At 38.6% G+C, this 17,654-nt stretch overlaps 1 protein-coding gene across 1 annotated transcript; it reads left to right on the top strand.

Annotated features, from left to right (window-relative positions):
* Positions 1-417: 417 nt before the first annotated feature.
* LOC134673525 (BTB/POZ domain-containing protein KCTD3) lies at positions 418-17,048 on the top strand. Its single transcript, XM_063531523.1, has 13 exons — positions 418-606; positions 1,167-1,480; positions 5,031-5,196; positions 6,022-6,098; positions 6,173-6,266; positions 6,589-6,806; positions 7,664-7,876; positions 8,338-8,454; positions 9,746-9,885; positions 10,606-10,780; positions 11,684-11,780; positions 13,165-13,352; positions 14,797-17,048. The coding sequence occupies exons 1-13, from the start codon at positions 560-562 to the stop codon at positions 14,931-14,933; spliced, it is 1,983 nt and encodes a 660-aa protein (XP_063387593.1). The 5' UTR covers positions 418-559; the 3' UTR covers positions 14,934-17,048.
* The last annotated feature ends 606 nt before the right edge of the window (positions 17,049-17,654 follow it).

Genomic DNA, 17,654 nt, shown 5'->3' with positions numbered 1-17,654 from the left:
ATGCGTTCAGTTCAGAAGGCCAAGTTATATTTGTAAAATTATATGTGGCCAAGTTTAGCGGAAACCCCGTATAAAAAACGCCTAATAGATTAGAGTTTAAAGAAAGCTTTATTAAAAAAAAAACTGTAAGTCAACCAGGCTTTAATGAAACCTAGAGCTAGGAGCGAATCTTTTTTTGATTATGGGTTCTGTACAAATTAAGTCATACTAATTTATTAGCATTATTTTAAGTTACAACGAAAAGAAATATATAAATTTTAATATTTTCATTATATCGTTTATGTATTTGTTACTAACATCTTTGAACAAAATCTATGTAGGTACCTTACAATACTATGTAACTGAATCTTGAACCTTTTTTTGATCAATACAGAACCCTAATCAAAACTTATTTGACATGACGTTGACAGTTTCATTTACCTATATTACTTTGATTGGGGTTTGTTTGTTGACAGGAGACCTGAAAATTATGATTCAATTCATTTAGAAAGTTGGAATATTAAAGTTTCCACGTATATAATACAAGATAGTGTGCTAAAATATTATTTAATCGATTTAAATGACAAATTATCAGGAAATAGTCAACTTGAACGTCGGCGGAACTAAGTAAGTAATCATTTTGTTTATTTGCACAGATTGGAATGTAAATATTTAATCTGGATTCGAGTAGGTATTATAAATAATCTCGATTGGATATTGCTGTGGATATTATCTACATCTCGTTTAACTAAGGCTGTTTTAACGTGAAAGATAAAAATGTCTGTACTGTTTCTAACGTGGCTCTCGCAAATACATTAGAAACAGTTAATTAGTTACCCTCTTATCGTGCCTTTCAGAGCCGGGTGGTAGAAAGATTGTAATGTCAAATGTGTTTATTAATTTTATAGTTGATTAAAACTGGTACCTTAGTGGTTCCAATACTTTGGTATTGAAGTCCCTTATTATACCTAGTAATCCGTCTAACACTATAGGTACACCATTGTGATATGCAAACTTTTAGTGCTTCAAAACTTAAAAGCATGTTATTTACTTATCTACTTTTTATCAGTTAAGTAGATATATTTGTGTAATATTTATATTACAACATAGAATTTAATAAAGAAGGCACACAGCAACCAACCATTTTTGTACCTATGTAAATTAAATATTTTTTTATCCTTTTTCAGATTTGCTACATCCTGGCACACACTGACATGGGTGCCAGACACATTTTTCACAGCCCTGCTCAGTGGGCGCATACCTACAGTCAGAGATGACACTGGTGCTATATTCATAGACCGAGATCCAAACTTGTTTGGGCTCATCTTAAATTTCCTCCGAACCAGAGACATAGACCTGAATAATGTCAACATTAGAGCACTCAGACATGAATGCGACTACTTTGGTATCACTCCTCTTAGCAGGAGGCTGGCTCTGTGTGACGAGATGAATCATTCTTCATGTGGAGATGTGCTCTTCTATGGATACCTACCACCACCTTGTAAGTCAATATTTTATTCATGTTGATCCATTAAAATGTATATGCTTAAAAATAGCATAAAACTTTTCAGTTGGGTAAGGATTTTTACATGGATTCTCAAAGGGGTCATCCATCAATTACATCACACGTTTAGGGGGAGGGAGGGGGTCAAGAGAATGTGACATGGGGGAGGGGGGAGACACAAACTTGTGACGTTACTTTAACTTCATCAGTAACCGAAAATTTATTTAAATTATTTTATTCACCATATATTCAAATACAGTAGAGTCCGGTTATAACGACACTCAAGGGACCGCTGATATTACGTCGTACTAACCGGACGTCGTACAAAACGAGCCGCCAATTTTAATATATTTTTTAATCAAAATAATTACATCATTTTGTAATTATTAATACTTATGCGACAATGAAAGAAATAAAACATTTCTTTTAAAATATATATTTACGTTAGTATTACGACACCTTGTCTTAAATGGAGAGACTTGTGTGTTTAGAAGAAGTCACTTTTCATCAAGGTACGCGTACTCACTCGTCATCCGCAAATTACTCGAATCCCGTAAAACAAAAAGTCGTAATTCTTGGGGATCTAATCAAGATGACGTTGTTTTATCACATAGTTCCTGTGGCCACCTCCTGTGTCCATCGACAGATCAGCTCGAAGGTACCTTCCAAAATATTGCATTGTCACCCAACTTACATAATTATCTTATTTATCTTATTTTTTTTATTATGTGTGTGAAGTTTAAGCTAAATCGAATAATGGGAATTGTTTTATTTAGTTTGCAAGATTACGAAAAGTCGCATGACTATCTATTTCATCTTGCTCCCTATATGCAAAAGGGGGAGGAGAGTTGGGTGCGCGGGACGGAGTAAGCTTCTTACCAACAATTTATTTGTAAAAACTACGTCGCTCGTCGTTGTAACCGGACTTGACGGACGGATTTTGAGTCAATTTCCGTCGTTAAAAGCGATCGGTCGTTATAAGCGCAGTCGTTATAAACGGTTGTGCTTTCATAGTAATTTGTACTAAAACCAAACAAGTGCCTATACTTACGTCGCTATAAGCGGTTGGTTGTTATATGCGGAGTCGTACTAACCGGACTCTACTGTAACAAGTTTTTTAAACGATGGTCGTTTTTATTCGTTAAATTTTCTTTCCTAAGTAGTTTTGGGTTATAAAATTACTAATATTTATATCGTCAAAAATATTTTGATAAAATATTAATAATAATTAGGTACTTAATCCGATTTGGCGATTTCGTAGAAAAAATGTGACGTCACACTAGGGGGGAGGGGTTTGCCAAATGTGACCAAGTGTGACAAGGAGGGGGGAGGGGTCAAAAAACCTAGAAATTCGTGTGACGTAATTAATGGATGACCCCAAACTGGTATACATGGGTTAATTTCACATGAGAATTGGATACTGTTATAACATCATGTAGAAAATAAATTTATGACAATCCCTATCATTCATTCCTTCTTCTATTACTTTATTACTGAACTTGTAATATTTTCTAAGTTTAGCCTGCATACCTTTTGACTTCAGGCCAGGCAGAGTACTCATGCTAGGACCTGGAACTTATAAACTTTTTGTGGGTTTTTGCCATATGGTATTTCCTTCCATTGGGTGACAAATTTTTTTTTAAAGTTTTGGAACCCCTGCTCTAAGTACTATTTTCATTAAATATGTGGTATAAGTTTTATCATTATCATACATTTATCCAGACTTCTAGAGTATGATATAATCAAAAACCTTGTTTTTTTTATCTAAACCATAATGGCGTTTTTGTGTTATCTCTAATGACAATTATGAGTGCTTTAGATTACCAAAATATATTTAGCCTTACATATCAGTTATATGTAAACAAGGCATAATAATATAGGTGTTTATTTGGGTTTCTTATAACTTGTACATGTAAATTAAATATCTTTTGACTAACTTTGTATCAGCAAATCTTAAGTGAAATAAAATATGGAACGAAATGAACACACTTCTGTGAAGAAATTTAAAAAGATTTGTCTAGTCCCCAAGCGGCATTGAACTATGTAAGAGTTAAGGGGGATCATAATTCATAGGCCGGGTCCACACAGAGCTAGCATACACGCGAGGCAATCTCCTCACGCACAAAATGGCCAGTGTATACTATAGCCCAAACCATCTTCTTACAATGAATGGAGAACCGGGTCCTGCAATGAAATGTTTATAAGCTGGTAATGATGATGACATAGAGTCAGCTGCTCAAAAGTGGTTTGTGTTTCGTGTTTGTAGTCAGTTTTTCGATATTGAAATGTTATGCTTATTTATAAGTAGGTGTGAAACCAATGTGTAGACTAGACTAGAGATATCATTAAGACGAAACAAGCCGAGTTATAAATATTTTAAGTAAATATACCCGTCTCGCTAACGGAAGCGTCACCTAAAAGTAGTGTGATAAAGACAAGGCGAAAAATCCTGCGTAAAAATCTAAAAAATCGAGGTTTCGTACTCCTCTGTTTTCTCCTCCAAAACTTAACCAATCGTAACCAAATTTGGAAATCTAAACGATTATGAAATTATCTGTGTCGGACCGTTTTGCAGTTTTGGCTAATTGATATCAGTTTTGAATGCCACGCCTCTCATTGCGGCATAGTCAATTAGGCCATTTTGGCCATTTTTGATGGGCTCTAGCGCCTTAAAAAACAAAAATATCAAAAAAAGCAAAACGGTCCGACACAGATATTGAAAATATTAATCTGTGTTGAAAAAATCATTGCTCTAGCTTCAAAAACCACGGAGGAAAACGAGGAGTACGTTTGTATGGAGAAATGACCACTCCTGTTGGCTCTTAAGCATTCGAATGTCATTTGATAATTTATCAGCAAGAATTAATAAATCCTTATCAAAAGATAACTGAGTTATTGAAAAGATAACAATATTGTAATTTTGTTTATGTTTGGACTGCTCTATTTTTTACTCTTGACGAGCTAAAGTATTTACAGTAAGATTTATCCACTTAGAATACTAAAATGTAAATTTTAATGTCTTTGATTTTTATAGAGTTTTGTAAGACTATCCCCCATACCTATATTCTTACAAAAACTATTTAGTAAATCTAGCAGTTTTTTTATTCAGTAGACGATAACACATTACAAATAAATAAATAAACAATAATAACTCTTTTTGGTGCAATATATATATTATTATGAGATTATGACCATATTACAATATAATTTAACCTTAGCACTCCATTTTAAAGTTCAAATTAGATTGCATTCGAAAAAAGTGAGATGTCGTGAAATTAATTACCAAAACGTAACAATAACATTTTGAACATACAAATACTTATGGTCATTTGTAAAATTTTGTCACTCGGAATTTCCTGGCATAGGGGTTTAAAAAGAACTTAACCATGTAAGAATTAATGTAGTAGTCCTTAATGCAAGTATAATACTTAGGGCAATACTGAAAATTCCTGGACTGGCCACTTAGAAAAAATAAGTTGTCTCATATATCAGAATCCAGAAACTTTCAGCATGGCATGTGTATAAATTCATTTTTTTTTATTTGCAGTAAGCACTCCATTACCAAGCAACAGCAACAGTAGAAATAGCAATGGATGTTCTAGAAAGAACTCCACCGCGTCAAACGCTGATGCACCTTGTAATAGGACACACTCAAGGAACTCTTCCCTGGACCTGAGGACTGTGGGCAGGATACCATCACAGGACCAATTGAGGTCAATAATACCGAAATCCTGGTAACCGAATCGATCGAACCGATTTTCGCGGAACCCCAACAGAGGCTTTGCGGAACCCTAGGGTTCCGCGGAACACACTTTGAGAATGGCTGCTCTAGAGTCTCTAGACTCTCTCGAGTCTTAAGTAATATTGGATAAATCTTCAGGCCAATTCGAACATACACTGACATGAAAAGGACATCCAAATGTTGTGATTTAGATAGTTATCGCTCGTACTTGTCCCTATATGTTTTAGAGCGAGCGACAGAGGCATTATAGACACTTCTTCATTAAAACCACTCTAATAATAACATGCGTCATTCCTAAAATCAAGTAAAATAAATGTCCAAAAGTCAAACAAGGACAAATTAATCCCAAGAAAAGAAACTATCTACATATTGATAATAATCGTAATCGATTATAAATAACGGCATAATTATTTAGTAGGTATGTAGTATCTAAAATAATGTAGACTTGTACATTCAACTGTAAAAATATGGGTGTAGCCAACTTATTCAAAAATATGTCCCCTAGTTCTTAATTCGCAGACATAAGAGCTATGGGACATATTTTTGAGATGATTTGTGCACCCATATTTTTACAGTTGACTGTACCTAAAGCAAACATCTATTTGGGGACTTATTATGATGTGGCATAGCAATAGCAATACCTGCTTCTTATTGTTAGGTCTGAATAGATACTCGTAGGATGTTTACAAATACAACATAGCCTCATTTCCTTTGCGTCTAGTTTAAGCAATTGCTTTGTAAATATAACTTTACAATGGTTGTAATGCTAGAAATAAAATGTTGATATTGTTTTCAGTCGATGTGGCCGTGGACATTCCAGAGCCGCTTCTCTAGGCAATGCAGACTGTTATAAAGGAATACGCCCGCCGGAACGTAAGTCCAAATACAAATTATTCACGTACTCTACTTCCAACTCTATTGTCGTCACAATTACGTTCTTTTTTCAGTAAACGCGTGGGCAGACAGCATGAAAGTTCAAATTATAAAGGCACACCACAATTGGATCGCGGTTGCGTACACACACTTCGTTACTGGATACAGGTATGTCTTAAAAGGCCCTATAAACCAACTATTTCTATTTGTTTCACTTTTAGTCAATCCTGCAAAATATACCGCAGATTTGGATTTCGTTACGACAAATTTTATAAAATCGTAGGATATTTGGAACACTCCACGGAATTATCTCTTGTATGTATCGTACAAACGCGGAATTTATGGTGATTTTAGGTATTAGGAGTTTATTTTTCTATAACAAAGCATAATCTATTAAAAAAAAATGAGACGGAAAAGTCTGTGGGACATTACATTTGATTTTTATTAAGGTCTTGGTCTAACGTTCTTTTGTAACACTTTTTTTCATCAGATTGACAGATTCATGCGGATGGTACGTCGTGTTCCAATCGCCCGTCCAAGACTCCGTGATAGAGAGGATAGCGTTGAACGCTAAGACGGGCGGCGGGGCGACGGCCAGCGGCACGAACACTACGGGCACTGATGTCATGTTGGGCATAGCGAGCGGGCCGCTTGTTCGGTTATGGGCGTTCTCTACGCATAGCGAGCCTGTCCGGAGGACATTAGTTGGTAAGACTCATTTGACACAATATTTAGACAATGGTAGAGAGAAAAGCTGAATGAGAACTAGTAGGATAGAGGGACGGCCAGCGGCACGAACACTACGGGAACCGATGTCATGTTGGGCATAGCGAGCGGGCCGCTTGTTCGGTTGTGGGCATTCTCTACGCATAGCGAGCCTGTCCGGAGGACATTAGTTGGTAAGACTAATTTCACACAATATTTAGAGAATGGTAGAGAGAAAAGCTGAATGAAAACTAGTAGGATAGAGGGACGGCCAGCGGCACGAACACTACGGGCACTGATGTCATGTTGGGCATAGCGAGCGGGCCGCTTGTTCGGTTATGGGCGTTCTCTACGCATAGCGAGCCTGTCCGGAGGACATTAGTTGGTAAGACTCATTTGACACAATATTTAGACAATGGTAGAGAGAAAAGCTGAATGAGAACTAGTAGGATAGAGGGACGGCCCGCGACACAAACACTACGGGAACCGATGTCATGTTGGGCATAGCGAGCGGGTCGCTGGTTCGGTTGTGGGCATTCTCTACGCATAGCGAGCCTGTCCGGAGGACATTAGTTGGTGAGATTCATTTGGCACTTTATTTAGACGCATGACGCAAATTAAATGACAAGACGGGTAGTAAAGGTAGAACGGAGAGGGCGAGATCTAAAAATATGGTGGAATTGGGAATTTCTTCGATATGTATAAAATAAATTAGACACCATATTGTACCTACTTCACTTATTATAAGCTAGGAAACAAATCAACTCTCGCACTAAAGACTGCGTGTATCCTGCTTGTGATAATCTAGCCTTTTCATGTGACTACGCGCATTTCATACATTATTTTACTACATTTCCCAGGCACATTCAACTTGGGTGTTCGCGTGGAGCACCTACTCTTCGTCGGTCCACAACTAGTGGCGCTGAGCGGAGCGGGCGCCCGGAGCAAGGCGGGCGTGTGGCACACCAGCACGCAGCACTGGCAGACGCAGGACGTGGCGCATCTCAGCACACACGACACCGCCGGCTCGTTCCTGCTGCTGGGGACCAACACGGGCGCCATCAACTATATAGGTAACACAAACCGTCTTATATCTCGTTTATTTTTGTAGCTGTCTATTTATGCGCGCTTAATGCCGCGCCAAGATATGACCCGACCGGATGGTACAAGTTCGATCGGTTAATTCGTGTACTTAATTCTACTGTCATGTATTTACTTATGTCTTCATGTTATATCCCTTTTTTTTATCAGCGCTGGAAGTCGCCAGCAACATCCTGAGATGGGGCCATTTCGTGACACTTTATTTTTCGCTGTTTTTTCTATGTATGTCTATTGTATGTGTGTTTACGAATAAAAACTATTCTATTCTATTCTTGGTAATCATGTTTAAGTCGCAAAAATAAACCTCCTGTTCTAAACCTACTCTATTGCTCTACCTTCAAGATCTGCCAAAAGCTAACGATTAGTGCATGATATGCGTGCATTAAATATATCATTCTCACATTATATTTATGTAGGATAATTTTGTCCACAGATATGCAAAAATTCCCGCTGCGAATGAAGGACAATGATCTACTTGTCACCCAGTTGTACAAGGACCCCAATCAAGAACCCATCACAGCCATATCAGTGTATCTCACCCCTAAGACCAGTAAGTTACAATACACATACATACATACATATAATCACGCCTATTTCCCGGAGGGGTAGGCAGAGACCACGGATTTCCACTTGCTACGATCCTGGCATACCTCTTTCGCTTCCTTCACATTCATAACATTCCTCATACACGCTCGCCGGTTTAGGGTGCTCTTGACCTGGCCTTTCTTCAGGATTTCCCCGATCTGATCAGAGAAAGTCCGCCGAGGTCTACCCCTTCCAACTCCCACCAAGTTACAATAAATTTAGGAAAACAAAAGTCATAGCACTTTTTAATAGCGCTGAATCATTTATCTATCACATGTTCCTCTTTCCAAGTAAAAAAACCGGGCAAGTGCGAGTCGGACTCGCGCACGAAGGGTTCCGTACCATAAAGCAAAAAAAAAACTGAAAAAAATGCAAAAAGAAAATGGTCACCCATCCAAGTACTGACCCCTCCCGACGTTGCTTAACTTTGGTCAAAAATCACGTTTGCTGTATGTTTTATTCTGTTTTTAGTATTTGTTGTTATAGCGGCAACAGAAATACATCATCTGTGAAAATTTCAACTGTCTAGCTATCACGGTTCGTGAGATACAGCCTGGTGACAGACAGACGGACAGACGGACGGACAGCGAAGTCTTAGTAATAGGGTCCCGTTTTACCCTTTGGGTACGGAACCCTAAAAACGTATTCAGACTCTATCAAGGGTGCCAGTTCATTTATCGTTTCCGAACAGAGTTAAACGAGACAGATGAAGCTCTTATTCCCATGTCAAAAGAGCGATAAAAACATCGAACGACGTCGCTGGCCGCTGGCTCTACATCGGCAGATAAATCGACGTCGATTACCTATGGAGTGACACCTTTTCCTTCCACGTTAGTATTTTTTCATCACACTCGCTCAGTAAATATGGAATTGCACGCAGGTTTAGCGGGAGTTGTAGAAAAAGCGTTTTCCCTGGGGAGTTATGAAGTTTCTAGTGCCATAATTAATTAACAGTTTTTTGTCTTTATACTTAATTTTTGTATCGCAAGTGTGATGAAAAACATTGTGTGTAACTCGGGGCGTAATAATATTGCAAATTCGAGTCTATAACTCCGGCAAGCCGTCGCGATTTAACTTACTCTCGTTTGCAATATTTAATCTACGCCCCATGTTGCACAATGTACTATAGTTTACCCATAAAATTAGAACATTAATTAGGCATCTATTGAAAACCGGTATGCTTCCTAGGCGGCTCTTTTTATTCATGTTTTTGGACATTTGTTTATCAACCAAATAAAGTTGAATTATTTGTCTAGATCTGTGCGGCAACTGGATAGAGATAGCATATGGCACTCGGTACGGCTCAGTGCGGGTCATAGTGCAGCATCCGGAAACCGTGGGCCACGGCCCGCAACTTTTCCAGACCTTCACTGTCCACCAGAGCACTATCACAAAGGTAAGCTGTCAACCGGATGAAAACTGTCACCAAAGTTAACGTTACATCTATAAATCGTCACTGTTCGTTAGAAGTAAAGGAAGAATTAAAAAATATATATTTTTCGTTGCTCTTGGTCACTGCTAGGGTAATTCGCCAGTAACTGGCCACTTTTCGTAACTGGCCATCCCAATCCAAAAATTCTATTCACCTATAAATAGAATTCATTTTAGTATAAGCCAGTTATTGACACCATATTTTAAAATGAATTCTGTTTATAGGTAAATATAATTCATTTTTAGTATAGGGCGGCCAGTTACTAGCGAATTACCCTACCTTTTCACTAGCTACCGAACCGTACCCAATGGTGTCGAATATTTCCGCCATAGTCCTTTCTCTTTTACTGTTTTTATACACCTTAGTGAACCATTGCGACATCTACTGTATCTTAACGGTACTGATGTGTCAAATAGCATTTGCAAATATGTAGTAGTGTCATTGGCTACAATGTAAGACTGCAGGTTAAATTGCGGAGTGCAGTCGTTAGATTCGTAACTTCCGTTTATTTATTTTGAATCTTATTGCAATTTCCATAGTAGTTGTAATTCAATAAAGTTAAAGTGACCGATGCAGACAGTAGCAAGCGCCGTTTTACTTAACAACAAACAAAGGATTAGCCGTCCTGGGCCAGTTACGAATCGAACAACTATACCAACGCTAACCCGACGATATCTCTTTCAGGTTTCTCTATCAGAAAACTACCTAATATCGGTATGCAGCGAATACAACCACGTCCGCTCCTGGCGAGTGACTCGCTTCCGAGGAATGATCTCCACCCAACCCGGCACCACGCCCAAGGCCGCCTTCAAAGTGCTCGCGCTAGAGGCACCCACCGCCCAGCCACACAACGACTGCGGTACTTTCAACCTTAAGCATGTTACAATAAGCTTCAATTCGATTATGGAAGCTGTAGTTAGTTTCTTCAACCATGTGATATGGGGAGCGCCGCGTCGAGAGCCCAAGAAAAATGGGATTACGCCAGAAGCAAGCTTCATTGTGCTGGCTCTAGATGGTCCCACAGATACACCGTGTAATGATATCGGTAATATTTTACATGTTATTGATATCATAATGTTTATTTACCCCCTTATTCATAAACGTTTACTAAAGTTAACAAGCCGATAATAATCGTTTGTCCCTTTCCATCATACCAATACGTCGGAAAGGGACAAACGATTATTATCGGCTTGTCAACTTTAGTAAACGTTTATGAATAAGGAGGTTAGACTTTAGAGCGTTTAAACTAACCCTAGATTTGAAATACGACGTATACGATTTTTTTGCTTTATAGGCGTGATCGAGCCTAGCATGCTTCATTTTAAATATGTTTAGGGTCATATTAACGACGAAAGATGTGTAAAAATAGAAAACCGTCCGTCAGCGCTAAGTCTGCACTCTGCACTGGCTTGTCAGTGCCGATGGGTGGTGCCTTTGTACTTGTTTAATGTATCTCATTGTATGATCTACTTGTTTTAAACAATAAAATGTGTATTACTTACAATGTGTGTACTAATTGCCGTGCCATATTTCAAGTAGCACTTGGCGTCCAGACTTAGCTTAGATAACTTCTTATATTATAGCGACCGACCAAAATCGAATTTTTTGCCGAAATCAACTAAATTTACCAATTGAAATATCCTTATTTCGAACTTGACGTCCATAGATGATGAGACTAATGATGCATTAAAAATAGGTTTCCTTATAATTTTAGTTTTATATTTCGTGAGAATAGAAAGTCTTATAAAACATTAATTTTTAGGACCATACGGCGAGCAGGACGAGGAACAGATTTTCATTCAGAAAGTTGTACCGGATACGGACACGCTGTACGTGCGCTTAGCGTCGAATGGAAGAAGGTATGTTCTAACAAGATATCGTAATTTGGAAACTTTTATGTGATTTGTCTTGGCTCTGGGCGACTTTGTCCACAGTTCTATTTCGTCACCTTTTTAAGATGACCTTATTTCCATATGGTTTTTTCCTTCCTATATCGACCACAGTGCTAATTTCTCACCATGCCTTTATCGCCTTAGCACTAGTATCGGAGACATACGAATGGTGACGAGTTAACACTATAGTTCGTTTTTTTTAGAATTAGAAATTAGGTAAACAATCTTGATGTGTCTTTTAGTTGAAAAACACATTTTAAAAATAAATTACGACAAATATGTAACAATTATGAATCTAATACGATCATTTATATTCTTCTGCTTTCATAAGTAATAGTTTTTGATTTTTAAAAAGCGTTTTTCAAGTAAAAGACATGTCAAGATCGCTTACCTTCTTGCAAGTTCTTTCTAATGCTAAAAAAAACGAACTATAAACCATATCCTCTAGCCGCCCAGAGACCTATAAAAAGGTCTCCTGTTCCATTCTAATTTAAAATTTCATTTTGCTTGGCAAGGTTTGACGTATGGGCGGCTATAGGATATATTAGGAATATGGAAAATATAAGAAATTGTCGATATAACAATATGGATGAGTTAGGTAGGTGACGATTTAGGAATTGACAATTCACTGACGACATGGCATTGTGGACGATTTAAGGTTCTATCAAAATTCTCACTGTTCGAATCACGAGTTCTATTTCGATTGAAAAAGGTGTCCCAAACTTTCCATATATTTTTCTCAAAAATGGACGGCAAAGTCGACCTTGCCGTCTAAAAAATAGGTCGCGAAGCGCGTAGTTTATGGTCAGTCAAAAATTAAAAAGTTAAAAACATTGCAGTCTCGATTTTGGGACTGCAATGTTGCATACAAATTCCATTATTTGTCGAGTTCCAAACTTTTTAAAAGTTGAAATGGTCATATCAAATGAAGGCACAGGCCCATTAAACAGCCAAACAGATGATTAGTACCGCGACTATTTAGGTGTCTCAAATAGGTTGGCGTATTTTCGGCAGAAAAATACACTTATATTTTTTTATTAAAAAAAATAAAAAGGCGGCAAGGGCTTTTTTCTGTGAAAATATATACGTAAGAACGTTGCTTTTGTAAAATATTTCTATGATATTTATATTTCTTGCACCATTTTTGAGAAAAGCACTATATATGACTCGGCTGGAAGGCTACTTGCTGGCTTCGGATTCAATTAAACGGACTCCCAAGGTCGTCCGTTTAAAACGAATCCTCAGCCTGCAAGTAGCTACTTCCGAGCCTCGACAATAATGTACTATTTCGTACCGTCCGTTCCGTTACCTTCATACAAAGTGTTCGACTCAACTTTAATTTTACCCTCAGGGTATGCACAATCCGGTCGGTGGACGGTTCGGCGGTGTCGTGCTTCGCCGTGGCGGAGTGCGAGGGCGCGCTGCGGCCGCGGCGCCTGCTGCTGTGCGGGCACCGCTCCGGCGCCGCGCAGATGTGGGACCTCACCGCCGCCATCGACAAGGCGGCCAAGCCGGCGCTCTCCGTCGGCGGTAGTAGCGGTGAGATTACTTCACTTTTTGCTCTAGTTTCCTAGGATAGCGGTGCCGTCATATAGCGGCCGTCTCCATACAAATACTACGACATCCATATTTAGCATTTTATCCATGTTCCGACTGAACATCTAGCGACCTTCACCAAGGAGGAGTTTTGGCCGAAGGGTGTCAAGTTCCGGCGGTTCCGCGGCCGGCTCCCTGCGGCACACTGCGGGGTTGCGGACTGCATCGCAACCATAATTGTGTTTTTAGTTTTAAGATATATATTTTGTAATAATATGTATGCTAGTTTTAAGGTATTTATCTATGGGCCAATAGTTGCCTGAAAATAAATGTTTTCATTCATTCATTAGCCGTATTATTTAGTATGGAGACGGCCGCTATATGACGGCACTGCTATCCTAGGAAAACCGATCTTATATGACGGCACCGCTATCCTAGGAAAACCAATCTTTAGGGCCCATTTAGACGATGCGAGAACTCGCATGCGAGTTTCATTACATTGCGGGTTTTGATCGGTCGGTTGAATTGGACGTAGCCAACAGTCCGCAATCTAACTAAAATCGCATGCGAGATCGCGCGCCATCTAAATCAACCCTTAGGATGTGGTATTCCATCTGTCCAATATCTTGGTCCAATGTGTATTTGCGTCTCACATTTTGCTTAATAAAAGAGTGAAACATAATGCATATTGGACAAAGAAATTGGGCAGGTGGAATACCAAATTACCAACCAGTGGCTAACCACTGGTAGAGAAGTAGCAAAGCAAGTTTTGTTGCTAAATGACGAAAGGTATTTGGTTAAAATTTGCCATATTGACATTTTATAACTTAGAAATACTTTATCGCGAAACTTATCCCCTATTAAGGGGAGAAATGGGAGTAGAAAGTCAGTTAGGGAGTAGAAAGAGGGCATGGTGGGGAGCAGTTAAACACACTCGCTGCAACAATTAGTGGAACTCGTAGTTAAGCATACGATCGAGTTTTCCGCTGCGCCGCAAAGATTTCTAGGGGAACGAAGTCGCAAGTAGAGGCTTTTTTTCTTCCTCGCGTTATCCCGGCATTTTACCACGGCCCATGGGAGCCTGGGGTCCGCTTGACAACTAATCCCACGAATTGACGTAGGCACTAGTTTTTACGGAAGCGACTGCCATCTGACCCAGAGCGGAAACTAGGCCTTATCTTATTGGGATTAGCCCAGTTTCCTCATGATGTTTTCCTTCACTTAAAAGCGACTGGTAAATTATGTCAACTGATATTTCGTACACAAGTTTCGAAAAACTCATTGGTACAGTCAACGTCAAAGATATGTTTACGCTTTTGCACCTTACTCTCTTGTAATACGGCGATAGGTGTAAACATATCTTTGACGTCGACTGTACGTGCCGGGGTTTGAAACCGCGACCTCCGGATTGAAAGTTACTAGTTCCAAAATTTAAATCTCATTTCAGCGGAAGTCGACGACTCCCCGATCCCGGACGGCGGGCCGACGGCCGACGAGCTGGTGCGGCTGCTGTCCGCGTGCGACCTGGACGCCACGCCGGCGCCGCAGCTGCTGCCGCCGTCGCCCAACCGGCCGATGCCGTGAGCGATCTGCGGGGCACTCGCCAGGCTTACGGACTTTCTGCTACCAACTTAAGTGCTTCACACACCTTACTCAATTCAGTAGCTTACGACAGGGAAGCAGCTATATTATGTTATAGCTCGTTTTTTTAGCATTAGCAAGAAGGTAAGCGATCTTGACATGTCTTTTTATTAAAAATTACTTTTGAAAAATTAGTTACAGCAAAAATAAGTTAGAATCATAAATCATATACGATTTTTTACATTATTTTGCTTTCATAAGTAATACAAACTATATTTTAAACCGTTTTTCAATATTATTTAATAAAAAGACACGTCAAGATTGTTTACCTTCCTTCTAATGCTAAAAAAAACGAACTATATACACGGTACAGATACCAGCATCTCACTTCTGCGTATTGCGCTTTATGACTCATAATTAGACATGCGACAGTGGTGGTGCGAGATAAAGTGCACTGTTACGTTCGTTTTATTTTTCACATGTAACCGCACGGTATGGAATGGCGGAGTGCTGCCGAGGTTGCCCACAAAAACACAAAATGTCCTAGTAAAACAGATACAGATGTAGTGAATAATCCTGTACCATCGTATTTCCATGGGAACGCACGAACGTGTTATGCTATTTCAGTCAGTCTCAATACAAAAAGTACTGACGTTGACTGATGTAGCATGACAAATACCAACGATTCCGATTGTTCACTACATCTGTAATAATTTCTCACCGACCGTCCGAGTTATTCGGTAGATCTACAGAAGCATCTCTCAATGTATTCGGCAGGAAAATTTCTATGCGAGCATCAAGAATATACATCTTTATTCTTAGTGATAGCAAAAGGTAGCAGAGACACAGAATAGTATAATTTATTCTAGAAGAGCCGTGTTATTATTGATATTATACAGACATCAAGATAAACAGTGAAAAAGTCCTGTAAGCTTCTGGCTTGTGCTCGCGAATATACCCATATAATCCGTTCCGTTATATAGGTAGGACTACTGATATACCGTCAGACAGTTTCTAAAATTGGACAAAAAATATTGGAACATTGGATAAAAATTTCGGACATTTCACATATTTACAGGAATCGACATTCTCGATTTCCAAAATGAAAGTTTCCTGTGAGATCTTCCTAAAATTTTTTGGAAAGTTTCCGCAACTTGTAGGTAGGATTCGTGTGGAAAGGATGTATTTCTTTGCACAAAAACACAAGATATGGTCTTATATCAAGGAAGAAGTTAAGTTTTTGTGGATTTCGGGTGACGTATTCCATGTGACATTTGTGTAGGTACCTAATCTTTGTCGTCATCTTTAGTTCCGATTGATTCATTAATTAGTAAATATTATTAAGTGCGTAAAATATTCGTTTCGCTTTCCCGTGAGGTCTTCTGCTAGTTACTCGGAAATCATTCCCTTTTTAAACCAAATCCAAAATCCTTTAGTTTTAAATGGGTTTTATTTAGTATACGAGTATGTAACTTATTTTAGTAATAGTGACTTATAAATTCCTACAAGTTGAAATTATCGAGCGTACTTCCTTTTCGCTTAAATTATTGGTGGGCCAGCTTGTTTTTTATATACAATCAATGTGGCTTTTAATAATATATGTATAATTGACATTATATCAAGTGCTATATGTAATGGATGTTAGAATATCAAAGCAGGTCACCTGCTTAAAGGCTGTTTGCTTACAGAATTGAATTTGCTAATAGTGTATGAGTGATCTGATCGTATAATTTCAAGCTTTTAAGTATGATACACGAGTAAATAATACTGGTGAAATATCAATACAAAGCTGCGTTCGTTCAAAATAAGTAACTTAGGGGTCATCCATCAATTACGTCACACCAATTTCTAGGTTTTTTGACCCCTCCCCCCCCCCCTTGTCACACTTGGTCACATTTGGCAAACCCCTCCCCCCCTAGTGTGACGTCACATTTTTTCTACGAAATCGCCAAATCGAATTAAGTAAGTACCTAAGTATTATTAATATTTTATCAAAATATTTTTGACGATATAAATATTAGTAATTTTATAACCCAAAACTACTTAGGATAGGAAATTAAACGATTATAAACTATTTTCGTTTTAAAAACTTGTTATTTAAATGTACAGCGAACTAAATAATTTAAATAAATTTTCGGTTACTGATGAAGTTAAAGTGACGTCACAAAGTTTGTGTCTCCCCCCTCCCCCATGTCACAATATGTCACATTTTCTTGACCCCCTCCCTCCCCCTAAACGTGTGACGTAATTAATGGATGACCCCTTACATAAGGAATCATCCATTAATTACGTCACACGAATTTCTAGATTTTTTGACCCCTCCCCCCCTCCTTGTCACACTTGGTCACATTTTGCAAACCCCTCTCCACCTGGTGTGACGTCACATTTTAGGCAATTTTGTTTTCAACGAAATCGGCAATACTAACTCGGCATTATTTAAAAAAAAAAAATATTTTTGGTAAAAGAAATATCAGTAATTTTATAACACAAAACCAATTAGGAACGAAAATTACCTACTTCTAAAACCTCATTATTTAAATGTACATCGAATAAAAAAATATAATTTAATTTTCAGTTACTTATGAATAGTGATGAAGTTAAAAGGACGTCACAATGTTTGTGACTCCGGAGTCACAACATGTCACATTTTCTTGACCCCCTCCTACCCCCTAAACGTGTGACGTAATTAATGGATGACCCCTAAATGACGTGCCTACAGCAGTC

This window comes from Cydia fagiglandana, chromosome 18 (assembly GCF_963556715.1).
Source record: "Cydia fagiglandana chromosome 18, ilCydFagi1.1, whole genome shotgun sequence".
Taxonomy (NCBI): Eukaryota; Metazoa; Arthropoda; class Insecta; order Lepidoptera; family Tortricidae; genus Cydia; species Cydia fagiglandana.
Note: the sequence above shows the minus strand (reverse complement) of the source record. Positions and strands in the feature narration are given on the sequence as shown.

What these genes read in the sequence shown, in the direction of transcription:
- LOC134673525 (XM_063531523.1), top strand. Translation starts at nt 560, where the DNA reads ATGACAAATTATCAGGAAATAGTCAACTTGAACGTCGGCGGAACTAA. An exon ending in AGGAATACGCCCGCCGGAAC is followed by an intron (nt 6,099 to 6,172) that starts GTAAGTCCAAAT and finishes TTCTTTTTTCAG; the next exon opens with TAAACGCGTGGGCAGACAGC. An exon ending in GGGCGCCATCAACTATATAG is followed by an intron (nt 7,877 to 8,337) that starts GTAACACAAACC and finishes TTTTGTCCACAG; the next exon opens with ATATGCAAAAATTCCCGCTG.